The sequence below is a fragment of the Ammospiza caudacuta genome, chromosome 15 (assembly GCF_027887145.1).
Source record: "Ammospiza caudacuta isolate bAmmCau1 chromosome 15, bAmmCau1.pri, whole genome shotgun sequence".
NCBI lineage: Eukaryota > Metazoa > Chordata > Aves > Passeriformes > Passerellidae > Ammospiza > Ammospiza caudacuta.
Window position 1 is genome coordinate 10881341 of NC_080607.1, and position 26568 is coordinate 10907908.

The 26568-nt window shown below is 43.7% G+C and overlaps 1 protein-coding gene across 1 annotated transcript in view; it reads left to right on the plus strand.

Annotated features, from left to right (window-relative positions):
• RIMS4 (regulating synaptic membrane exocytosis 4) overlaps positions 1–26568 on the plus strand; it is a 55631-nt gene that overhangs the window by 10491 nt on the left and 18572 nt on the right. The window contains exon 2 of the mRNA XM_058814844.1: positions 21021–21162. Coding sequence (XP_058670827.1) covers positions 21021–21162 — 142 coding nt within the window. The remainder of the gene's footprint in view (positions 1–21020; positions 21163–26568) is intronic.

Below are 26568 nucleotides of genomic sequence, written 5' to 3' on the forward strand. Positions count from 1 at the left end.
TGGGCGTGCAGGCCAGCGCTCAGCCTGGCAGACGGAGCCTGTTAAATCAGGGTGATTTATGGAGCAGTGGCTGTTAAAAGCTTCCTCGTGCACTTTAGGAAGCAGAGCTGCCAGATTGGTCAAACTCCAATGCCCAGACAGTTTGAATTGGCTGCCGGCTGCGGGAACAAGCGTGGCAAACTCGCACAGCCGCTTCCTCCTGCCTTTGCAGGCTGCCACATCGCCGCTGCTGCTCGCCAAACAGACAGTGTCAAAATGTTACGTGCTATGAGGACATTGCCATGGCAACCTTAGCATCCCATGACACCCCTTCTCCTGCTGTGGTGTCAGCGCAGGCTGTGTCGATGTACTTTCCTCCTCCATCTGGGGCCTTGAGGAGGGCTGTGGTACGGGATCATGTGGATTTCTTCAGTTGTGGGGCTGAGGGTGGAAGAGAGGCTCTCTCTGGGCTTTTGGGTGTCTTAAGTAAGGCAATGATTCCTTCTTTTAGCATAGCAATGCTCTCATGATCATGGTTGGGCTCAAAAGCACCTGGATCTGCTTTCTGCTGCGCTGAGGAAGCGGCTTTCCCTCCATCAGATGGGCACAGCTGCTGTAGCCGTGTCCTACCTGGCATCAGAGCACCACACTCCTGTCAGGCAGCTCTGAGATCACTCAGTTTGGACAGACACTCTTTGGGACAGTCCTTTGGTCTTGCTTTGGGATGTCCTTTCAGCCCAGAGAAAGCCTGTTGCTGATGTCTATCTGCAGCCTGCTGGTCTGCTCCCTCCTCCCCTTGCTTAGCAGGAGCCATCAGCTGCCCTGGGCTGGTTTTGGACACCTGCCTCACACCTTTTGGTGGAGTTTCCTCCATGGCTACCTGGAGGTTTCATCATATCTTGATCAATGTTTTGAACTCCCCTAAAAAATATTTCAGTTTTTGCTGCTACCTCTGTGTCCCGCCAGGATTTTCAGTATTCCCCAAGGTTTATTTTCTCCTTGTCTTCCTATATTTCTGTATTTCTGCCAGGTATTCCAAAATTAGCATCATGGTTTTTTTCCACACATGTTTATTGGCTCTTTTCCCTTGACATAGGGAAAGCTGTTCTCAATATAAGCTAGAGCTTTGGCAAGAAATAACAAAGGTGGAGATGTTTCCTGTATGGCAGCCTGTAGACCTTCCACCAGTGCACGTTCCTCACTTCTACTTGGTATTTTATTAGAACAAGAGAGAGATCTGGGGTTAGTTATTGTGCATGTGAAGATTCTGCAAATGGCAAGGACAAAGAGATATTTAAATAAGGATTTGCCTGTCCAATGTGTACAGGCTGTGGATGTGCAATTCAAGGAATGTGGGTACACAACAAAGCTGTTTTTCACACAGTGGTGCTACAGCATAAAGGGATCACCTCTGATGGAACCCAGAGCTTGTGATCTTCACATCTGGTCTAAAGGGTCTGAGAGGGTAAATGTGAGGTGTGAGAAAGTACCTGTTGAGGCTAGGGGAAGGAGCAGGACTTGATTTTTCAATAATTTTTGTTTGTCCAGACCACTTCTGAACTGTTTCACAACAATAATTCTCAGCTCTCCCGACTTGCCCAGTGCTCTGCTTTGAGTCGTGCCAGAGTCCCAAGTTAATCATTCTGTAAACTTGTTTTTCATCTGTTTCCACTGAATTCCTGGCATCTGCCTAGTAACAGGAGTAGGTCTGTTCTTGTGACCTGGCTGCCTAGTCTCTGCAGAAACACTTTGCTCCTGCACAGGAGACACTGCTATGTCCTAAACTCAGTTTTTCCCAAGACCCAATCCAAGCCAAGAGCCTCTAAACCTGGCATCGTGTGGGCCCTATTTCAATATTTTTCTATTTCTGTCTCAGTACTGCCTGGCTTACCTACTAAAACACACTATGAAATATTGCATGGTCGGTTGAGGCAAAATCTGGCTTGTTGCTCTAGGAATAATACCAGGCAAATTATCCACAGTCCATTTTATTTGGTGAATTTGACTGTTTTCACAGCCTGTTCACTGCAGCTGTCTGCTGCAGAATGGCAGCAAGCTTGTTGGACAGAGTGACTGTAAAAATCAGGAAGTCTTATTTCAGGACATAATTTTGTTTAATTTCCTGAAATCTAGAAAGCTGTATATTTTCTAAAACATCTTTGCTCTGGAGCTCTAAGGCTGGGTTTCCAAAGATTACCCATACAGGGTATGCATACCTGCGTGAAGAATGTTGGTGAGAGGTTGAATCCTGAAGCAGGGACAAAATGATGGTCTGAAAATGCTTCACTGAGCAAAATATTAATAACTTCACAGGCTTGTGCCAGTTTTGTTAAGAATGTGCTTTTATATACAAGCTGACCAAGACAGGAGTGTTCTGTGAATATCAGTTATGCAGATTAAAGCAGCATTTGGCATCTAATACTCAGTTAATGGTTTGAAAACTGGATTTTGCCTGCTTTAATGCTAAACTACTATGTCAGGAAAGATTATCAGCCTGTTATTTCAGTTTACAAAGGGGGAGGGGGAAAAAGCTTAACATTTTGATATAAATACATCTTGGAGGGTTTAGACATCATAAAAGGTTTGGTGACCTGTTCTTTTAACTCCTTATAGTCTTCAAATTTGAGAGGAAATTGCGGTCAAAAGTGAACATTTTATAACCTGCTGATCTGAAGAGTCAACCTGCTTTTTCCTCTTGACATTCCTGTGCTTAGTCCACCAAGGCTGCAGTGCAGGAAGGGGGAAAAGAGCTGCAGAACTAGGACAGACTTGGGGTATATTTAACAATGTTCTATTTTGATGTGACAACAGCTATCGAACACCTACAAGATTGCAAACTGTGATTCACTCGGAAGCTGATATAACTGATGTCACGTTGTATTAATAGCTACAGAATTGTAACTGCTTTTAGCACTGAGATTCATTAACAGCCTCTACAAACACTCTTGACAATCAGTTGAAAACCTGAAAATATTAGGTGTATGTAAAAATGGATTATGCCATAAAGGAACCTCCCTGTGCTGCCAAATGTGTTTACAGCAAGTTCTTGAGGGTGTTATGCATAATGATTCCTCTTCATCACTTTCAGGAGGTCTTAGTGATAGCAAAAGGTGTTTGAGAACTGATCCACATGCTAAATTAATTAGGAGCTGCTGATCTAATGGGGTTGCATGATGTGAGTGCATTTGGGGATTATGGTGTCCGTGGCATTTTTCTTGGCATGTGGGAGCTGCACAACCTTCCTGCATAGTGCTGCTGATATCTTGTTCCTTCATCTGTTTTAGCTGCACATTTTGGCTTCAATGGGTGTGGCAAACCATGCCTGGACAGAACTCTCCAAGGGATACCAAGTGCAGGGTCTTCTGCTCCCCTCTGAGCTGAGAGCCATGTCTGAGGGGATGGAAGAGAAGGAAATGGCTGTGGAAGAGAAGGAAATGTTCAGTTCTTCCTATCCTTGGAGATACTGAATTAGTAGCTAACAATGGTGGCACATAATGGCCCTCTCTAGCCTCTGTTGGCTCTCCTCTGGGCTGAATGAGCTGGCTGCTCTTCCAGGCTCTTCATGAACTCATCTCTTCATTACACACATGTGGTTTTAAGCTTTGCATCCCCTGCATGACAGGTCGGGACACGGTTGTAGAAGTGAAATGAAGACTGAGATGCAGGAGAGGAAGTGCTCAGGGTGACATTTGCTCTGTGTCAAGTTGTGTAGTCAAGCTTGTCACTGGGAGTGAATGTGTGGACGTGTAAAGCTGGGCTGACATTTCCATTTCTCTGGGTGTTTCTGAGAGTTGCTCCATCACGATTGGCCACCTACTTCGCTTAGTTCCTTCTTTCCCATATATCACAGTACTTCTCTTCCTTTTGGCCATGAATAATTGCCTTTTCTTTAAGTTTTCAGGTGATATCTGCTGTGTCTCATTCATTTGTCATCAGGTTTTGGATTCTCTCATTTGGATGTGACCTTACTTTTGGTGGCCTGTGACTCTTAGGCTGTGGTGTGCTGACTTCTGGAGATGGAGTCTTCTGAGATTGGTGGCAAAGTTTGGCTCAGGACGCAGCAAAATTGCAAATAACAGTACTTTGAAACCAGTACTGTCTGCCAAGCATGCAAAGCTCTGTATTTGGAGAAGATGGAAACCCTAAGTCCTTTTTTTCCTTTTTCATTGTTCTTTTTTACAAGATTGGAAATCTTGGTTTTGAGTACATTGTTAAATGGTCATTTGCCCTTCCTCTCTAGAGTTACAGGAAGTTGTTCAGATAATTAAGTACAGTTGATCATCTTCCAATAGCATTGTTTATATTTTAAATATCTCAATAGCAAGGGATTCATTGGGCACATAAAACAGCAAGTGATCAAACCACGTCTGGCTCAACATGTCTGTTGAAACAGCCTATGACAGTTAAGGAGTGTAATTAGCAAGACACATAGAATGGGATTGAAAAAAGATGTGAAAATAAGCAGAAGGATTTGAAAAGGATTAAGAATGTTAATGACAAACCAGTAGTTAAATGGTGCATGATTAATGACTGTAGAAGTAAAAGGTTGACTAAATATTGTGACTCTGTAATGGCTGCCCCAAAGTTATAGAAGAATACTCTGTTCAGAAGAATCCAGACCTGGATTTATATTGACACATATACTGACTCTGGATTTAGACCTGTTTCTTAGACTTGGTTTAGGTGAGCATCCCCTGAGATGCCTTTCATGGTTGACTTGATGACCTGAGATTCCTCTTCCATCTTCAATATTGATGATCAGGATCAATATCTCACCACCCCACTGAAATGCTGAATCCCCTTCTGAACTGTGTTATAGGTAGACTGGACAGGCAGTTTGCAGTGTTTCAGTAAAGCTGTTCTGAGGAACATCAGGCTCTGTGCTCAGTAGCTCCCAGTTTACAGAGTTTAGTTTTGTCTCTGAGCACTAAGTTGCTTTGATTTCAATAATTCATCTCCATCCAACTGTTTTATTGTCACTTGATTTATTAATGAGTTGACTCGGACACTGTCCTAGTGCTTTCTCACAGCTGAGTGAAACCAAGGGTTGTGCTAAGCACAGATTGTGTGAAAAACACACCATTTCAGCTGGCCCCTGAGGGGCAGCATGGTTAGACTGATGTGCAAGTGCTGTAACTCCCAAACTACAACCTTGTTATCAGTAGCCCTTCCCAGCACTCATTCTCTCTCTCTCTTGTTGTAGAAGAACTTCAGATCATGCTTTCTTTTTTCTAGGAGTGGATTGTGATGGTTAATTGGATAATGTTTGTAGAACAGTGTACAAAACCTGCCAAGGGTCACTGTCCTCGCTGGTATTATTAGAGCTGGAGGAAGACTGCCAGAAGGTATTGATTACTTGGTAAAAATAAACTCTTCAAACTTCTTTGGGTTTTATTCATTGCTGCTTTTTATCTCGGCATCCTGCAAACATTTCAGAGGGTGGATTTGTTTGCCAGAAGATCAAAACAAAATATTGACAACTACTGGTGCCAATTTGTAGCCTCCCGTGTGGGTGGCATCAGAGGAATTTGTGCAGTGCTCTGGGAAGTCTTTCGAGGCTCTGAATCCCCTTGGATCCTGGAAGTGTTATTTGAGCAAAGCTTCCAAGTGTCCAGGTGGGATAGCCCATTGAGAACCAAGCCCAAGAGGATCTCTTTGGGGCTTGTGAAACTCTATTGTGTATAGAAGCTTGTAAAAACTTCCTGAAGCTGACATTTTGATTTCTTTAGTGAAGTCTGTCAATTAACTGAGTAAAGCTGAGCCTTGCAAGGTGCAGTGGGTGCTGCTGAGAGTGCTGTGTCTGGCTGGTGGGAAGGGCTCAGTGCCCTCTGTGTTTTCTAGTTCATCTCTCAGCCATGGTTTACACTTCTCACACACCTCACCGTGGAAAACAAAATGTCACACTTTGAATTCATTAAGCAGCTGTGACTGTTGAAAGGGAAAGCTGTTCCATATGACAGTAAAATACGGGGAAAAGTCACAGATCTGTAGCAGAAAATACATGGGAAAGACAAATATTGTGTAATGTTCAGAAGGGCCAAGTCATGCTTCATAAAGGGAAGTTTCTAAGGAGAATGGATACAACAGGAGGACAATTAAATCAGGAATATGGCTTATGTGATAGAAGGAGGATGCATTAGTCAGTCATGGATCCAGAGGAATAGAATTCAGGAGTGACTTCAAATCAAGTGTGGCCTTGTGGTTTCTCTGATGAAAATATGCAGAAGCAAGATGTTACATCCTTCTCCAAAACAGGCCAAGGACAAAGCACAGACCTCCAAACATCTGCATGTGTTCTGACCTAAAAATTGCTTCAGCAGGGAGACTAAACCAGGCTTTGGTGGAGACTGCAAAGTGCTTTCTGTGCATGTGTCAGACTTGCAAATGGGTTCACTTTGATTATCACAAGTCCCCTTCATGTTCATTCTGAGACACTAAGCTTCTTTGAATGAATATTTGGTGAATGAGAAGTTTTTAAGTGGACGGACTGTCATCCAGCAATCTTAAGAACTGACTTGTCATGGAGCAAAGGGCAGGACTTGTCAAAGCAGACCAGTGGTGCTTGAAGGTCCAGTGCTGGCCTGGCCTGCCAGTCTGCTTCCTCAGGCACAGAGCACCTGCTGGGGCTGCACTGACCAGTCACACTTTGGTAATCTTGAACAGGTACCAGCTGCTTTTCTTTTAAAATTCAGGACAATTCATGAGCAAAGGAAGAGCAAGAACCACCAGCAGATGCTGTCAACTCACTCCCTCAGTGCTAGTTGCTCAGGTTTGTTCCAGAAGTAACTGAGATGTGAGCAAGTCTTCCAGCTGCCTGCTGCATAAAGAACGAGTCAAAATGGTTTTTAAAAAAAAAGGCAGATGACAGAATTAACATCTGTTTAGGTACATGGCTGGTGAAAGGGAAGAATGGTGCTAGTGCTGAGAAGTGGCAAAGAGGTTTCTGTTATTGAGATTTTTATTATTTCAATATGTCACAACCCATCAGTAACTGAAAGATGGAGAAAGAGCCATGGGAAATGGGACAGTAAATACCTGCCAGCACAATTTTAATGCTCTTTCAGTTGAGCTGTTTAAATGTAGTTGCCTGTTTGAGGAAATCACTGCATTTCAATTTTAATGTTTTTGCTGTTTGGTAGGTTCTCTTGTGGGTATTGCAAAATCATCCCTGATGGTCCAGGCACAGGTGGAGTTACACATGAGCATGGGAGAGGAGTGGCAGATTCTCTGCAGGTGTGATGGGGCTTGCACAGACCATAGAGGGCACTCAGTTTGCACAAACTAGAGAGGAGGAGAACCTGAAAGCAGCTTAGGAAATGGTTGGGGAACTACTGCAGTCTGAGGACTGATCTCATTTCTCTGCTGTGGCAAAAGGGAAGGAGTAAGAGATCTTTGTGTCTGTCAAGGAGAAAGTCAGGCAAAATTTCTTAGGATGCTTCTTCAGGATGCTGGCCCGCCTTCCACTGATTTATGGCTTAGGGACTTTCTCTACTCTTGAATTTTTTCCTCATTGATTTAATCCACTTTCTTTTTGACCCCTCATAAATGTCCATGAGCACCCCAAAGTCCTGCAGTGAGGAGATACCCAGCAGTGCCACTGCCCCTGTTGCCTCATAAGGATGTCTGATAAAGTTGGCATGATGAGTTCTTGGCTGTGGGTTGCCACAGAGCCGTGGCAGGGCAGACCCTAATTATAGCACATTATGCTGGTTTAATGACAGTAATAGAAAGTCAATTTATAGGCAAGAGCAAAGTGCCTTTTTATATGGGGAGGAGGATAATTCCTCCCATGTGTTGCATTATTAAATTTGTAATCTTCATTTCTAATGCTTTTCAAAAGTGAATATTAACAGAATCTAAAATGCAGCTCATAAATTTATGAGCTGCATTTTTTTCCCCAAACTCTTCAAGTTCTATAATTTGTCTTAAAAGGTGAACTTCAGCAAGGTTAGGGTTTTTTTTCCTTTCTTTACTTAATAAATGAAAATCCCTTACTTACTACCTACCTCTGGACAAGCTTAAAGGCTCCAAAGATACTGCATTTTAAATAGCAGTAATGGATATCTATTTCCATTCTTGCTGAGTGGAAAGTTCTGAATTCAGGCTTATTCCCTGGTGATGAAAGACACTGGAGAGAAAAAAAAAGTGACACGTTTTCATATGTCATTTGCTAGCAAGGAGGCTGTTATGATGCTCTTTTTTGTTGCCAGGGAAACAGAGCCTTGAACTCCTGTCTCTGCAGGAGGAGGAGGAAAGGATTATTTCACTCCTGAGCTCGATTTGTAATTGTGACTTGTGATCAGAGGCTGTGAATGGGTTGGGACTGAGGGTCTCACCTTCAAGCTCATTTTCAAAACTGTGTGTCCTACCTCCTTCTGTGTGTTTCCCTGTTGGAATGAGTGTGAAGGGTGGGGCCTGGTGGGGTGGGTGGCTGGCACAGGTCGCTGGCACAGTTGCTGTACAGCTGAGTGAAACTGAGTGCTGGGAGCCCAGGTGGTGATGGAAGGGATTGTACTTCTCTGACCTTGCCAGTAACATCTTGAGAAATCCCAAGGCTTCCTTATGTCTGCCCAGAACAGAAACATGAAAGTTACCTGCAGGTATCAGAAGGGAGGAAGTGACAGTGATGCAGGCGCTTCGTAAGCACGGTGTCCTCTCCTGACCTTCTTCCATTACTGTGGAGAAGTCGTTGCCGGCACATTTTATAAAGAGATTGTCGTTAAACTTTTTTTTTTTTTTTTTTTGTGGTTACATTAAAACTGTTTTTTCACTCACGCACTGCCCTTTAATGCGTATTTGATCTCACTGAACTGTCAGTGTTGCCTGCGAGGCTGATGCTGTCTGTATCACAATTGCTTCTTCACTTCTTCATCTGCTCTCTTTTCTGCTCTTGTAGTAGAGAGAGATAAGCAGGGCACTCTAAAGCATTTTGTTTGTCCTTGCTCCTTCTACAAAATTTGTTCAGAAATATTTGGGACAGATCATGGGATTTTGGTGAACTTTCTGCCAGGTACATGTCATGGAGTAGCTGCAAACAGGCATTGTTTCTCAGGATGCTGTGCTGGTCTGTGGCTGTTGTTCACTGTGTGTGATTAATGCAAATTCAGTTCAATAAGATATTGAACACTGATGTGCCTCTTCTTCACAAGGGACTGATTCTTACTACATCTTAGTTACTGATAATTGAGAAAACGAGATTTTGGTATTGTTCCTAAAGTGTATTAATTAATCTATATTAATCTGATGATTTTTTGCTTCCATCCTCAGTAATCTACATCGAGACATGATATTTTGGTTGGTTTCCCACATTCTGCAGCATCTTTCAGCAGAGATGAACACATCATGTTTATTTTCCAGCTCTGGCCAAAAGGCTTTTTCTCCTCTATTGAAAGCTCAATACACTGCATAGACAAACAGTGAATGAATTTCCCAAAGGACTTCAAATAATCTGGGATGTTTTTCTCTCTGAGTGCTGCTTTTGTGCATGCAGCAGGCAGATGTAGGAGGCAGCTATGTGTCTGCCATGTTCATCTGTGGGAGAGTGTGTCACTCCTGTGAGAGCTTGCATGTGTCTCTTCAGGGTTTGGGCTGTGAAATTTTTGAATGTTTTTTCTTAGGTGTCTGCTAGTTAAATTCCAGCGCCTCTGTTTTTGGTATTGGATGGTGTTTTCCATGTGTGACGGCCTGACTTGTCCCCAGTTGGAGATATCTGTGATGGATGATTGGCAGGGCTGTTTGCAGTGATACAAACTCACTTTGATTTCTTAGTCACCCTGAATGACTTAGCAGCGTAAAGAACCATGGCTCCTGTCCTGCTTCTGGGTATTGAAGCCTGACCTTCCCTTCCAGCTGTCATGAGATATCTGCAATGAAATTACTGCAGTCATGAAGGGCTGGGTGCTCTCCTTTCACTCCACCCCAGCAGAACCTGGCACTTGATCCAGAACCTTGATCCTGAAAGGGATCTGTGTGAGAGAAACACTGTGAGTGCACTGGATCCATTTGCAGGCTTTTGCGAAATGCAGTCACTCTCTGAGCTCTCCCTTCAGCACCACAGGTGTGCTATAAACAGAGGATTTGTACAGTTCTTGGTACCATTTGGGAAGAAAAGGGTTCCCTTTAGTGCCCTTGTGGTGTGCTGTGGTGCTTGCCTGGCACAACAGGCACTCCATAGCCTTGGACCTGTCATGGGATGTCCCTGTGGGAGTCAAAACAATATGTAGAGTTAAAGGGGAAGAGCATGCTCCTGTAGCATTTGCTACAGGTATTCCATGAAAGCACCTTTGGTGAAGCCCAACACAAGCAGTTGTAGTATCTGGTGAGATTGTCTGCAGTTAGGAACTCAATGCCTGAAGTTAACTTCTTTGGAAACCAGACCATTGGCTCCCCCCTCTCTGCTTCCATAGTGCATCAAATAATTGCTTCCAAACGGACACAAGTTATTAAGCAGTGTGTATAATTAAAGTTTCACTCCTTGTGAATTTCAGCATTCATTTCCTTAAGGAAAATATGATGGAGTAATTATTACCCAAGCTAAACACAAATCAAATGCTGTTCTAAATGCAATTCTGCACGAGGATTCTAGTTTATGAATGACTCCAGGGTTCTGTGTGGCTTTGTGCCTGTTAAGGAAATGGGGCTGTGTTTTTAATTGTATTTATAACGAGTGAACAAAAGGTTGCATGACTCATGCATTGTGCCAAGACTGTTGCTCTCTGCACTCACACACACGTGGTCTTGACAAAGCTGCTCACTCCTAAAAGAGCATCAGTAGGACAGAAGAAAAGGCAAGAAATCTCATTAATAAATATGGCCTTGTCAACCGCTTCCTCTGAATTTTGTCTGTCAAAACTAAACTTTACCTGCTGTGTAGTAGCTGTGATTTTGAGGGAGGCAAGTATTTCTTCAATGCTTAAGCTGCTGTCTCGACTTTCTTCCCATCATTACTATGTAGCAGACACTTTCTAGTTTCAGCTAAATTTGGGGGAGACATCCAAGATATGCAGACTTTAGAAATGCTGGAAAAGATGGCTCTGGGTAGAGAGAGAGAGATATAAGCTAGTGCCTCTGGGAGAAAAGGCCTGATACCTAATCTCAGTTTAAAATTCACCTTGTGGATGGAAGCAGACTGCTGGTGCTGAGCATCCAGTGGGACAGAAAGGTGTGTCAGCACCTCTGGCAGGTTTTAGTGGCTTCAGGAGGCTCATGACCCGAGTTCTCTTCTGCAGCAGGGAAGCACAGCTTGCAAACAGGCTGCTGAAGTTACTTTGCCCCTGTTTGCTTCCCAAAATTGAAGAGCCAGATGCTGGGCTCTGCCAGGAGGGGCACTTGGTGAGCAGGCAGGTCCAGCAGGCTCAGGAATGGCACAGCAGCCTCATGCAAAATTTCCTGGCTCAGTGAAGTGTAGGCAGAGCAGCTCTTTCATCTCATGCCATCTTTCTCTTCAATGGCTCTTTCTAGTAGCTTTATTTTTGTGAATTCACCTCATTTTTGTGATCCTTTTCTAAATCAAGAGGTTTTCTGCAGCTCAGGCTCATTCATATTTCAGAACCTGGACTTAGGCAACATCCTCAGTTATTAATAGTGTGAGATGGATGGCAGAATTAGCACATCAGGGTGCTCTGGTTCAACTCTCTTGTAATTAAGCAGAGAACCTCACCTGGCCTTCACAACTTATGTCGGTTAGCTGGAGGACTTCCAGCCTTGGGGACATAAATTGGCTCAACCTCTAATTCTCCTTGTGAATTAAAACAAGAAGAAAGCCCTGAGATGGTGTTGGCACACTAACCAGCCACTTGTCTTTCTACTTTGATGTTTTCCTGATACCCACATCTTGACAGCTGGCAAAGTTCCAAGAGTTTGGAACTGAGAACATGGAGAGCACCGCTGGTTGATGTTTGTATGTACGGCACTTCCCTCAGCTTTCTAGGGAGTAAATATTACAGTGTTGTAGTTTAAGTAAATCAGTTAAGTTAATTACCTGTGCCAAATGTACTTATTCTCTGAGCCCATTGGGTAAATTTTCCTGGACTTGGGCTGAAGACCCTCTGGGGTTCCCAGATGGGCTGATGTCAGAGGGGAGTTTAACTCTTGGTGAGGCTTAAAACCCAAAATGCAAGAAGTGGAAAGATTGAATCCCCCAACTGCCATGCAGTGGGAGAGTGTGTGCGTATCTGTGGTTTATTGCACTCCAAGTATCATGGTAAGATTACATTTTGAAGCCATCACCCCTTGCCCAAGCACAAAAGCAGCAGATGAAGAAGGGTCTGGGATGTGGGATGTCTGTCCCAGATGTGTCCCAGACAACATCAGCAGTTCTGTGCTTGTCTTTCCCTGGAGACCTGGGCTACAGACAGAGCAATGTTCAGGTTTCATTGCTGCAGAAATATTAGAGCAGTGAATTTTCTGGGTGGCTATGGACGTTTCATTTAATCAGACTCTACTGCAAAGCCTGGCAGATGGGGGGAAGAGAAGGGGGCAGTGTGTTCCATTTTCTTATAAAAATAAAAATGCAAAAGCGTCCATCAGATAAAGCTATTTGGATCCTGCTGCTGCAAACAAAATAGAGACATGGAAAGAATTCTGAAGAGCTGGATCTAGCTGCAAAGTGGTTCCCATGAAGTACTCTGAAAGAACCAAACATTTTTGTTAGTGTTAGGGTACTGCAGCTTTTTTGTAGTGAAAAGTGAAACAATTTTTATGGTAGTCACAAACTCTATTTGAAAGTCATTGACAGTGAACATATGTGTTTACCTTTTTGGCTGTTGGCTTTCTCTCTTTTGACAGGAAAGGAAAAAAATCTCCAAAGGATTTTCCTGGCTGCGTGTTTGCTGCAGAACTTTTTCTTTAGACACTTCTAAATGAAAATTTTGGCCGTTAAATTTTTTATATAGATGAATTATCAAAAAGGTCACAATTAAAAATAGCATCATGGGAACTGTTTGGTTTTAACCTCAAAAGGAGGAGAAAAAAATATGTTTAAAATAAGAAAATGGAGCTTTTGAAGAAAGGAGGAGAAATTGATACTCTACCCATGCCCCAGACAAGCTGTAAGAGATAATATCATCTACTGGGGTGGAGACTTGCTTAACTACAGGCACAGCTGGATTTAAACCAAACTGAAGGTCAGACCAGCATGGAGGAAGAAAATGCCTTTTGAGGTGTCTGAGGAGCTGGGGTTTGGGCTGGGTTGTGGGGGACCTGGGGAAGGCAGCCTCAGAGGCTGGTCTTGAAAATAACCCTGTGAATGATTTTCAGTTGTCTTCTAATGGTGATTATGGTCCTTGATCATATTTATTCTGGGTTTCAGCAAAGCAAGCCTTCCAAGGCTGTGTGGAACACCTTTGGGAATGATTTTTGGTCATCTTCTAATGGGGGAAGAACAGAAACCTCTGGGTTCAGGGGGAGTTGGTTTGACATCCCCACATCTGAGTGAGGACAGGCCAGTGTGAGCGCTAGGATGAGAAAAAGCTTTTCTGTGCTGAAATATCTGAAATATCCTTGTGGATCAGGAGCAGTGGAGTTGGAGCTGTGCTGCAATGGGAATTTGGAGGTGTCTCATTGGCATCTCCAGAGGTTTCCCAGGCAGGCAGGGTGTCCTGGCCCTGCTCTGCATTCAGCTGGAGTTGGTAGCTCTAACAGCAATGCAAATAGTTGCTAATTTTACTATTTTTCTGGCTCTCACAAGAAGAGTTGATTGAACTTTCCTAATCCTGTGAATGTACCTAACCTCCACAGATTAGAATTAACATGCTGATTTTTTTTTTCTATCTCACAAAGATTCTGTGCTTAATTTGGAAAGAAAGAGTGTGATTTTGTTGGTGTCTGAAACTAGGACAAGGGGAACGAAGCATGCAGCCTGATTAGTGCCCCTGCTTATCCCCAGCCATTTTCTGTCATTCTGGTGGATTACTCAGGCTGTGATGATAGCCTGGCATGTTCTGGAGCACAGTACAAACTGCCTCTCTTTAGGTGCTCATAATTCACACTCCATTAGGATGTTGATGTAGGGAATGCTTGGCAGGATGTCAGGGCTTGCCAGGCATGATGAGATTGAGTTCATCTCGTTAAACTGCATTCTGAAGTGACAATCCAGTATATATATATATATATATATATATTTTTTTTTTTTTTTTCCCTCAGCAGAAGCAGCCTCTTAGGAGAGCACCAGGGCTTGCTCTGAACAGAGCAGCCCTGCAGAGGGGCCTGTGCTGCCCACCCTGGCAGCCAGCAGCTCAGTGTGTGCCAGGCTGTCACAGGTGTTGGGTATTCATGCAAGGCAGTGGGAAGGCTTCTCCTTCTCTCCTCTGAAGCTGAACAATGGAATTTTTATTCATCTCAGAACTGATTCATGGCACACAAGTCTTAGTACGTGTCACAGGGAGTCAGCGTCTGACTAAACAGGAAAAATTTTTTTAAACACTAAAGGAGCAACAATGCAGTGACAAAGTTTCAAGTGGAGAAGTTAATGTGCTGACTCTTTTCTCAGAGTAGCTGAAAATAGGTAGGAGGTGGAATGGTCAGTGCTTTAGCAGTCTGATGGGGAGCTGAGCTGAGACTCCCACTGCTGCATTTTGCCCACAGACATCCCAAATTGTTGGACTTGGGGACCTCCCTCACCTCAGCAGGTGATATTATCCAGGCGGGTGCTTCATGGTTTTTCTTCATTTTCAGCCCCAAACTGTTTCATTTTTTCTCAGGGGCAGATCTCCATGGGGAGGAAAGCTAGAAAAACCTCCTGGGGTCAAAACCAAAGAGTGAAGTTAGTGACTGTATAAAATGGAAGGGCTTGTGAGCCTGTGTTTGAGTCCAGGATGGAACAGGCAGATGAACTGAAATGAGATAGCTCCAGGCAAATCTCCTCTGCAGGCAGCCAGGTCCTGTCCTGGCTCTGCTCTGCCTGATCTACAGCATGCTCTGAAGGCTTCCTTGACTCTGCCAGATGGGTTTTTCTGTGGTCCCTTGCTGGAGCTGTCAGTTCTTCATGCTTCATAAGCTCAGGTTTGTGTTTTGGGGCAAAGCAGGCGATTCATGTGCTGAGGAACCCAGGTGTGAATCCAGGGAGCAGAGTCTGCCCAGGCTGATGCCCTGCAGCATGTTTGGATGGGAATTGTTCCATACTGCTGCACCTGGATAAGAAGAGCAGTGGGGATGCAGTCTCTTTGCTCAAGCTTGGACTGACTTTCTTGGAAAATACAAAATATTATATTTTTCAGAGCTTTGCAACAGGAGCAAACAAAAGTAAGCATCCAAGTGATTTCCCTTCCTGATTTTCCCCCTGGCTCCTCAAGCTGAAGTTTGGGAAAGGATAACAGCTACTTGGTGTCTTGGGTGGCCCATGTTGGTGCTGTATGTCCCTATGCTTTGGGTGCCACTGTGCTCTGTGCTTGGAAGTGGGTGGGTAATTTAGGAGTCAGGCTGATTGAGTTGAAAGTCAGTCAATGCCTAATCTCAGGGCTAAATCAATACCAATTAATTCTAAAGTACAGGAGGGTCTGTAGCACATGCATCATGCTGGGTTCTTTTTGTGATGGTGGCAAGCTGCAGTGGAGGAGAAAATTGAAAACAAAGTGGAATACAGAAGGATTGTAACAAGTACCTGGGTGGAGGAAAAGGAAATGCTAAGAGATTAGACAGTGCAGGGATAACAGTGAGAGACACTTCTGTCTCTCAGAAGTGCCATCAATAAACACCTATTTAGAGTAATTCTGTGTAAGAGTAATAATTATATAATCATGACCTTGTGATGAGTTATTGCCAGACTCACAGATTTTTCAAGACTTGCTGGCCTCTGAGCATGGAGAGGCCTGTCAGCAGCAGAGAGGAACAACTTCAAAGAGTTGTGTGTGGGAGTGATGTCAAAGAGGACACGAGGAGTGGTTACTCTTTTCTTGGGGGAGAGAAGGGAGCAGCACCGTTCTTATTTTTCCCACCCCATAATTTCAGGCAAATCCAGTTCTTGGTGGCAACTCTTGCACAGGAGTGGCACCATCCTTGAGAAGAATTGCCTCTTGGTTGGCAGTTGAAAGTTTAGTTAAGAGAGCTCTCCAGAAGAGGCTCTGCACAGGGCATCTCCACGGTCACCTTGCTCCTCTTCATTTGTTACTGGGCTGCCTGGAAGGAATTTCTGGTTGGCTGGTCTGGCTTCACTCAAAGATGAGAGGAAACATGATAATGAGATCTAATTCATGATGAATAAAATGATGGGATATAATTAATATCAATCAAGAAGAATGTAGGGAAAATGGGTCTTGTGAGAAATTATTTTTTCGCCAAGTTTTAGAAGACACAGATACTGGGTAAGTGTGGTAGGTATGTTAGGGTTTTGTCCTAGAACAACATGGCCCCAAAAATGTGATTGTGATAAGTGGATTAAAACCTTGCTTCATGTATCAAAAAGCAATTGTCAAGGGAAATCCTCAAAGACTGGAGGGCTCTCTTGAAGGCCTGGTGGTGCTCAGTGTTTTCATTTGATTTGGAGCAAGCATGAGTTTAAACCTCACTTAATTCACAGGTGATGTGGACATCAGATAAAGAGTAAATAGTATTGAGGGTGGGAGAGCTCTATAAAACTGTCTGGAGTTTTGCTTGCTTTCTCTTCAAATAAAATTCATTTTGTTACGTATTTTTTATTATAATGTTCTGCAAGGTCTTGCCAACAGGACAGGCAAGGGACTGCAGAGCCTCCAGATGAGATGTCTCCTCCAGGAGCTTGCTGTGGTCTCGGGAGATGCCAGCAGAAGTAGTGAAGATGAGAGTACAAGCTGATTTTTACCTCTGTATGCGTCTCTGCACTTAAATGCAGACTTCAGTTCTGTTCTCAAAAGGGCGTTTAAAACCTGGGGAGGTTGTTAGAAAGATTCAAGGCCAGGAGAAAAAAAAATGCCAGAGCATGAGAGACATAGACTTCTCAGTCTGTTTAACTTGTCAAAATAAGATTGAGAGATAACTCATCTGCACTGCAGAAAAGTCTGTATAGTGAGAACACAAAGCAGCTCTTGGGGTGGAGAAGGGCACTAAAAAAACCTGATGTGTGAAAGCTGAAACCAGGCAAACTTAAGCCACATCTCTAAATGTCAGGTAGTAAAATAAACTGTGCAGGCAAATGGCAGATTCTGCATCTCTTGATATTCTTCACACCCAGAGTGGATAGTGCTTTAGAAGATATTCTTTAGCCAAACATAAATTGTTTGGCTGAGCAGAGCAAAATCAAAGCACCTGTCAGCACTGAGAGCTTGGCAGAGCGACTCCTGGGCCCTTCTGGTTGTTGGCATCAGCGAGGTGCTGTGTATCTTCATCCTGGATATTTGACCAAAAAATTTCTTCTCCCCAAGGTCATCCCAAACTGAAATCCTCTCTTAGTGAGGTGTTGCACTGCAGGCTTGACTGACTGCTTAACCTCTCTTGTTTGCTGCTTAATTGGAAGAGGTGCAGGGAATAAATCTGGTGACGCTGCAGAAAATGTCGATACTGCTCTTACTCGTTTCAGATACCACTGACAAATTAAGACAAATGATTTTGCCAGGCAACACCCACATAGATGCATTTCATTTACCTTCTGATTGGCAAAGGTGTCAAAGCACAAAGATTTCAGGAAGGGGAAGAGGCACAGCCCCTATGCCATGCTCCACACTGACCAGAGAAGGTTGATGGTCAGTGACCGTTGCTTGTGAAATATTTTTGGCTCACAGATGAGAAGTGCAGTGTCATCCATATTTATTTCTCTTCCAGGTGTGCTATCCCTGATCTGTCCTACTCTCCCAGCTGATGGGGATAGTTTAGGAACCTGTGCCTCCTTTCTGATGGCATTTCTAGTGCATATGGTGATCTCTTACCCTGTTTCAGTCATGCCTCTGGCTACTGTGGTTTGGGAGCTTGCCTTTTTGACAAAAAAAAACATTCTCCTTCTTTTTAAAGAAAACTTTCAGCAAAAAGAGACTGTAGGGGGAGAAAGGTTTCTCCAACCTTTCTCTCCAGAATAATGAGTGATCATTTGTAAGATGCAGGAGTTTCTGTGCATCCCTGTCTGGAAGAAGAGGGAGGAACAAAGGATTTTTTCCTTTATTTCCATTGTCTTGTTTTACAGAGATTCTCAATTAAACTTTTGCCATTTTTTTCCTCTTTTTTCCCCAATCTGCAAAAGCAATCAGGACTACTAGAAGATGACCCACCCAGCAGTGGAAAGCTGTGCATGTGGTGCTCTACAGCTGAACTTGCCCTGTGCCAGCTAAATCTCTAGTATAGTGCCCTGGTGCTCCCACAGTGCTGCCTTTCCTTGCCTTTGGGCCCTTCTCCTTTATTTCCCTAGCTTTCAATCAGAAGATAGAATAGGGCAAGCACTTAGTGTTGCTCCAAACCCTTGCTCTGTCCCAAGCCTCTCATTTGCTGCCAGCTGTGGATGAATAGTCTTTTAATTCTGAGTGTCTCCAGGCACATCTCGTTAGATTGGGGAAATAGGAGATTATTTTTGAGCAGATGTTGTGTGGCTGGCCAATGGGGCATTTTTAATTTGTATCCTACATTTATGTCATTTGATGCTTTGACTGTGGCTGCCAGCAGAGCTCTTGTGAGGAATAACCTAAAGGGCAGGAGGATGAGTCTCTGAGTGCACACGTGGAGGAAGGATGGGCACTGGTGCATGTGGGTGACTCAGAGATTGTTTGTGGAGGTGAATGCAAGACAAGTGAAATGGACCATCAAGCCTGCCCACATGGCTGTGGGATGTGCCCTCAGAGGAACCTGCAAACCCCATCAGAGGCTCCAGTGAGCTGCACAAGGCTAAGGAGGGCGAATCAAAGGGAGTTGCTCTGCACTGATTGGGAGAACAAGCATGGCCATTTCACAAAGCTTCGCTTTTGTTGATGCCCATATTGATAGTCTTGCCTGAAGGTTTGGGTTTTGAAAGCACATGAGAAATATGTTTTACATTTGTGTGACTTCCTGATTTATACAATGTGCTTCATGCATTGCTCTAGGCACACAAACAGCACAAACTGTAGTTAATGTTAACCCAGAATGTGCAAATTCGATCCCCTCAGCTCACAGGGACGTGTGTACACAGGCTGCACCATATGTGGGGACAGCAGCTGGTACAGAGCCCTGGGGCCAGCACATTTACCCAGTTGGAAACCTCATGATAGTAGAGGAAAAGGTACTTTGCAGCTGTATTGATAGGAGAATTTTTGTCTTTGCATTTCCATGTACATATAATTGGAGAAGTGAGATAGGAAGCATTTCTGGTATCTTACGGAATTTTTTTTCCAAAGTCCCTCTTCCCACCAAGATCTAAAGAAAAGTATTTTAGGTCAAGCAGCCTGCTACAAATAACAGTGTATTTTAGGCAGGTTATTACAGATACCCTCATATTTCCAAAGTAGTTCAGAAAGTGATTCACCAGAAGTTCCACCTGAATATGAGGAAGAACTTCTTTACTGTGTGGGTGCACTGGAACAGGTTGCCCAGAAAGTTGTGGAGTCTCCCTCACTGGAGATATTCAAGAACTGTCTTGATGTAATCCTGTGCAGTGTGCTCAAGCATGACCCTGTTCCAGCAGGGAGGATGCATCAGATGACACACTGTGGTCCCTTCCAACCTCACCCATCCTGTGATTCTTTGAAAGATTTGCTTTCTTTAATATTTGGCAATCCTGAGTTCTCCAGACTCAATAGCTGGGTCATTTCTCCTCTGGAGGTGGTACTCAAAAAAGTTGGAAGGTTTCTGAGAGCACTGTGGGTCAGAGGTTTGTTGCCTGAATCCAGGGTAATGACTGAGCATCTTTAGAGGATTGAGATAATTTTTACTTTGTTCAGAAAACTTGTAGCAGATGTGTTTCAGGATGAGTGCTCTATGTGGGATGAAATCTGGAGCTTCCTAACACCAGCTACAGCAATTAATAGTAATGGTATTCATTACATATTCATTGCATAACATGGTTTGTTCTGAGAAACAGACTGCTTGAGATGGAGGATGAAAATAGCAGCTGTTAATTTCAGAGGGCTGAGCCTCTGAAGACTGCACCCAGGAGGAACCAGAACCTACTTAATTCCCTCTACGCTGTGGCTGAGGGCGTCTGTCAAGGGGAATAGTCCTCTCCAGGGTTTTCCACTGCTGGTTCCTTTCTGGTGTCACCAGGGAACATATTGGCTGTGCCCAACCATTCCCCTGTGGCAGGTCTGGGAGGGGGCTCCTGCTTTGACAGCACCTCTGGTGCTGCCTGATCTTTTCCTCCCCTTGATACCCACCAGGACCTGCCACTCTTTGTGCTGTTCCACACAACCTGGGGCAGCAACATGGGATTTGGGAAAGGCTTGGAGGCATCAGCTGTGCCCGTGGTTGCTGCTGCTGTGTTCCCTGACTGGGTAGCTCTGGGTGTAGCCAGCTGGTGTGGCTGCCTTCTCAATGGGTAATTAATTGGTGTAAATGGTTGGAGCAGGTAGGGGGGGTGTGCATGCTCTAATTATCTGCTAGGCCTGACATGGTGGAGCAGTGAGTGTGTTCCAGAGGTGACTCAGGAGCTGATGATGAAGCAGGGCTGGGTAAGGGAAATGTTATTTCCTTTGTAATAAAGGAATTTTATATTTTATAATAAAGGACTTTATTATAATTTTATATATTTATATTTATACATAAAATATATAAATATAAATATATATTTTATAAATTTTATATATTTATATTTTTATATATTTATAATAATATATAATATAATAAATGTATAATTTATTATAAAATTTTCTATTTTAAAATAAAGGAATACAGAAATATATTTCCTATATAATAAAGGCATTTATTATATAAAAATGCCTTTTATAGATATATATCTCCTATAATAAAGGAATTTATTATAATTTATATATTAATAATATATGTAATATAAGAAATATATAATTTATTATAAATTTTTCTATTTTATAATAAAGAAATATATTTTCTATATAATAAAGACTGGTCTTCCAAAAGACCTCCTCTGCTTCCCCTTGGCTCTGTGAGTGCAGAGGCTGTGGGAGCAGAGGCTGACAGCCGTTTCTCCCGTGTGTTCCCAGATGGTGATGGTCGGAGGCTGAAGGGAGCCATCCAGAGGAGCACAGAGACCGGCCTGGCCGTGGAAATGCCCAGCAGGACCGTGCGCCAGGCCAGCCACGAGTCCATCGAGGACAGCATGAACAGCTATGGATCAGAGGGAAAGTAAGTCATCAAAAAGGAGCTGGCTATTCACTCGTGGGATGCACTGTCCCTGAACCTATTAATTTTCCTGCAGCATGATGGACGATGTGTTTTTCTGACTTGCTGTGCTGCAGGTGTACTGCCCATGCAATAAGAGCAGATCTCTCTGTCTGCATAGCTGGCACATACTTGACTGTTTATATACTTCTTTTAGTGTCCTCATTACTCTGAGCTGAAGCAGATACCCATTACTTTTAACCACTTTGCCTTTGGATGAGTAATTCAGGGTCAGTAGCAGAGGCTCATTACTGCTCGTAAATTATAAGCCGGTAGTTTTTAATGTTGCACAATCGTTTTCCATTTCCCCTGTTTCAAAATAGCCCTTTGGTTTGGAGCAGGCAGAAGTTTCAAGGTGCTGAAAAGGGTGGAAGTAATAAAATACATGATAGTGCAGCAAAATTCTCATATCAAGATATATATTCTGGAGCCTGTGTGTACTTCGGTAAAAAACTTAATTTTGTTTCATCTCAATTATAGTGTCCTAAAAGAATGGGTTTCAGAAAAGATTTTTGACTCCAAGAGAAGTTACAACATGCTTACATTTAGACTTTTTACCAGAGTGCAAAGCAGGGGATATTTAGGCCAGGACTTTGAGACCTGACTTGTCTCCAGTTCTGGTTTTTGTATTTCCATTACTTGAAGCCATATATGGAAATTTAATTATTTTACTAAGATGACTATTCATGGGAATCTTTGGAAGCAAAAAACCCACAGTGTTTAGAGAGGAAGGCAGTACATACCATCTGATTTTGTGCTTTCTAGGTGTGTGGCCACAATGTTTCTATACCTGAAAGGTGTCCTGTTCAAGCCAAGGACTACACTTGGCATCACTGTATGCTCTCTCGAGTCCTGTGTGGTATTCCAAGTACACTGTACAGCTAAAATGCTGAGATAGTCCAAAAGCACTCTCAATTAATGTAATTCTGGTGTTAAATAAGTAACAAGCTGTAAATTAAGGGAGACTTTCTTTAGCTTTAGAAGTAGGCTAATCCTGGAAAGGCATCATAGATCTGTGCTGGAGGTTCAAAATAGTAATGAGGCACAGACTGCGATAGCAATCTTGTCACTCCAAAGCTGTGATGTACCTTATCTCTTCTGTGAGCTGCTGTCTCCAGGGAAATTTTCCTGCTACACCAGCACAGTCCTGTGGCTTGGAGTTCTGCCTCCGCTACTAGATGCAGAGGATTAGTGATTAAGTTCATTCCCTGGGCAATGAGGAGTAAGAATCTGCTTTCATGCAGGGCAAAATTCTTTCTTTTTCATATTTACATAGCTTATCCTCCTGGGAAGGGGTGTAGTTCCCTGGATGGTTTGTGTCCTCTCACTGCTTCCATCAGCTGCTTTCGTGGAAGGGGAGTATTTCTGCCAACAAAATACTGCACCCCTGCAAGTGCTGTCTCACCCTGAAGGCAGGTGACATGCAGCTACCAGCTGGACAGAAAAAGGAAAAGCCTGTCTTGCAATGCAATTGTCTTTATTAGAACAAGCCTGAGGTTTGGTATGCCAGCCTTGAACCCTGCCAGACCATCTTTGCCAGCACCTCAGCCAGGGATGGGGTGGTTTATTCCCTTCTCTGAAAAGTGTGATTAAGTGGTTCCTGGATGCTTTGTTCCTGGGTGGGATAATTAATCTCTTCTGGGAACCCAGTGGGAATTGCAGCTATATGTCTGAGCCACAAGTGATAAGCAAACAGGGCTGAGAGTACAAAGAGCTAAGAGGGCTCAATTCTCTTGAAACATGGTGGGAGGGGAGTTTCTCTGCTTTCTTTTCCTGCAGCAAAGAATGGAATTGTTTGGGGAATAGCCTCGAGGAACAGAAATGTGTTCTCCTTAATCAGATTTCTCTTGACCTCTCTCATTTGCTGTAGCTGTCTTCCCAGGGAGGCAGAATGAAGATTCATATGTCTCAGTTAGCTGTGGCAAGTTGATTTTCTTTCTAATAAAAGCTGGGTTTGTGACTGGTGCACATTCTCCCAAGTCAGAGAGTTTTCAGCAGTGACTGTCAAGCCCCTGGTTTTCAGCAAGGCAGTGCTATTCTAGCTCATTCCACCATGGATCCCTTTGGTGTGTCCACACCTGGAAAAAGATGGATTCACCTCTCAACTTCCATGTATTCTTATGATCCTTATCAATTTAAGGGCTGACAGGACAACTTCCAAAGGTGGCATGCTGAAATGATCAAAGATTTGTTGAAACTTTGCTGCAGCAGACCTAAATACCTGCCCTCAGCCATACAAACTGCTTTTAGAATGTGTTGCTCACTGACTGCTTTTTGTTGCAGGGAGCTGCTCTGTGCTAGTGCAAGGTATGACAGTTTAAGAATGTTCTGAAGTGCATGATTTTGAGCAATGCTGCTTTCATGTGAACACCAGCATGCATAAAATCCAGATTTTTTTTTCATGGAGAGGCTTATTTTGTAGGGATATACCTCTGAGGTATGCTAGGCCTTCTTTTGAATACTCCCTTTACCTGAAAATGAAGTATACTGGAGACTTAACTGGGCTAAATGATGATAAATCTCCTGGAATTAAAGCTCATATAGCATGCCAGGAAACGCTGACATTGTGAACACACTGCTTGGTGTAAATTTTTGCCAGACAAGAAGTCCTCCAACCTTCTTATCCAGAATTTCCATTGCACACTGGTTGCGCACTAGTATAGGAAATGAATATAATGAAACTCAATATGAGACTTTGTAGAAGGAGAAGTAGATATTTACCATGAACAAAGCTGTTTTCAGTCATTCCCATGTCCAGGTTTCATTCCCTCATGCTCTCCCCACCCCTTGGGGGCACCAAGCCTCATGAATCCAGGTGCTGGAGCCAGGCTGGCTTGTGTGCTGCAGGGAGGACAGGGGACACCATCTGTCAAGCCCTCACTGTGTCTGCTGAGTGGTTCTTCGCAGCAGACTGGCTCTTAGACTGTGTTTTTCTTACACTTTCTAGGACTTACCTGCTATTTTGGAGTGATCTTTCACCTCAGGGTCTTGCACTTTTTCATCTCTGTGGATCTCAAGCAGCACTGCCACCTTTTAGTTCCCTTTTTTGGAGGGTCTTTATGACTACAATCTGCCCTCAAACAGGGTATGGAAGTGATGTTCTCTCTAACCTTGTTGTCTGTTCTTCCCCTTTCATTGGAGAACAGATCTGCTGCAGCCAGGTTGGTTGTGCTTTCAGGTACACAGATGTTTCCATTCATAATTCATCCGGAACAATCTTAGCACTGGTTACAAATCCTGCAGCAGTGAATATTTTCTTCTATGTCTATTCTTAAAGATTCGCTTGAGGAAACAGTTGCCCACTGTAGTAAGTGCCTGTGGGGTAGTCTCAGGACACCAGGATTGCTGCAAGGATACAATTCCCAATATAGGAATAACTCACAAACAGCCCTGTGAGATTCAGCAGAATCTCAGCTCCATCCTGGCTCTTGCACCATCTGCATCTTGTTTTGGCTGGATTTTGCTGCAGCTGCACGAGACCATGTACAGCATTCAAAAAGCAGTAGATTCTGGACTTGTATGTAACTTGTTCCTGCCAAACACTTTTCTTCCTGAAAATGGAGCAGAAAGATAAAAATGGACCTGGAACAAAAGCCTGCTAGCTGCCATAGTGCCTAGTGAGTGGTACTCATAGGGCTTTTGTTCTTGCTGGCTACTGCTGAGATGATTAAGTTCTGGAGAGATCAGGTGATTTTTACCTTAGAAAAGCACAGCAGGTAGTGACTAACAAAGACTTGAAGGATTGTTCTCATATTATCTGAGATGAGTGTGCAGGTCCAGTGAGGAAACATCTTGTGGTTTCCATCTCAGCTCCCTTCTCCTTGGTGAGGGCAGTGCTGCCTGAGCCCTGCCCTGTTGTGTCCTGGGCAGGAGCAGGACACAGCCTGGCACAAGTGCCACCTGCAAGGGCATCTCACACCTCTTGGCTTCCTTCTCTCTCTGGTACCAGCTCTGCCCCTGGGCTGGTGTGAGCCAGCCCTGGGACTTAGGCTGGGGGAGCTGCTGCCCTTCTCTGCTTCACTGTGGAATAATAATTAACAGGAAGCAGGAGAAAATACTGGCCTGGGTTGTGACCACATGAAAATTCACTTCCCTTCACCAGAAATTCTCCATCAATGTTCAAGAATGACCAAAAGACTTGATTCCTGAATGCCCCATTCAGGAGATTCACATTGCAGCTATTCCCTGAATGTTTCTTGTTTGATTTCCAAAGCCAGGAGACTTCAAGACTCTTTTATAACAGATTATCTTCAGGCCTCTTTTTATCCAAGTCCTTTAAAGAAATGTAATGAAACATGTTAATATCAGTTCAGGCTGCAAGAAATCTGTGTCTTTTGAGATGGAAACCAGGAAAGGCGTGGAGATTATTTCTGTAATATATCAAGAAATTCCTTAGCCTGTTCAGCAACAGCACATCCTTTTGTGCAGGCAAAGCTTGACCAGAACAGCTTGGAAAGGATGTGACCTTGAGAGCTGTAGTTCCAGCAGGAAATACAGTGAATCCCACCTTCAGCAACCCCTTGGGAGCAGACAGAATTGCTCACTGAAGACAGGTAGCTATCTTTTATTCAGTGCATCTAGATGACTAGTGATTGCTAAAAATGGAGCTAGCCTGGCAAGGTGGGGAAGGGAGTGGGGGAGGTCTTTGTGCAAAATTCACTGCATAGTCTTTATAGCACTGTTTCAGTGGCAGAATTCATAGAGCAGAGCAGAAGGAGCGGGATACGCGAGCGGAGTACAATGTGTTACAGCACAGAAGACAGCACGTCACAGTGCTAAAAATGCTACAGAAACTGGAGTGGCCCAGGGAGAAACAGAGCTTGTTGAGAGGCAGAGTTGGAGATCTTGCCTGGCACAGGAGGGGTGTGCAGTTGGTGGGGTTAGGGTGGGTTTGGGTCATGGAAAACCTTCCCAGCCAAAGTGAAGGCTCCTGCAGCGCTCACATCGACTTTGACAGGGGCTCTGTGCCCAGTCCCTGGACAGTGTAGCTGCATGCATATTGCTCCTGCACACCATAAATATTTGAAAGATGGGGTAATGGACATTGGCAAGTTCTGCCTTCCTCCTTTCTGATAGATTCTGCTTGGCTCCTGCCTGGGAGATGTGATTTAAAAGACGTTAACATGCAATATGGATGAGTGTGATTGTTACACAGAACATTACTGCTCCCTGAAATTGGAGTTCTGATGGGGTTTTTTTAATGCTCAAATAAAATAACTGTCAAATATGTTATCAGTTTCAGAGGAGACTTCCCTCTCCCCATTTCTTCTGGTTGAAGGAATCTGTTGCTGCCCCTGTTTTAAAGATAGAGCTGGAGAGTTTAGCTCCGTATTAGATGTAGATGTGTGATGTATCAGTTAGCTGTGCAAG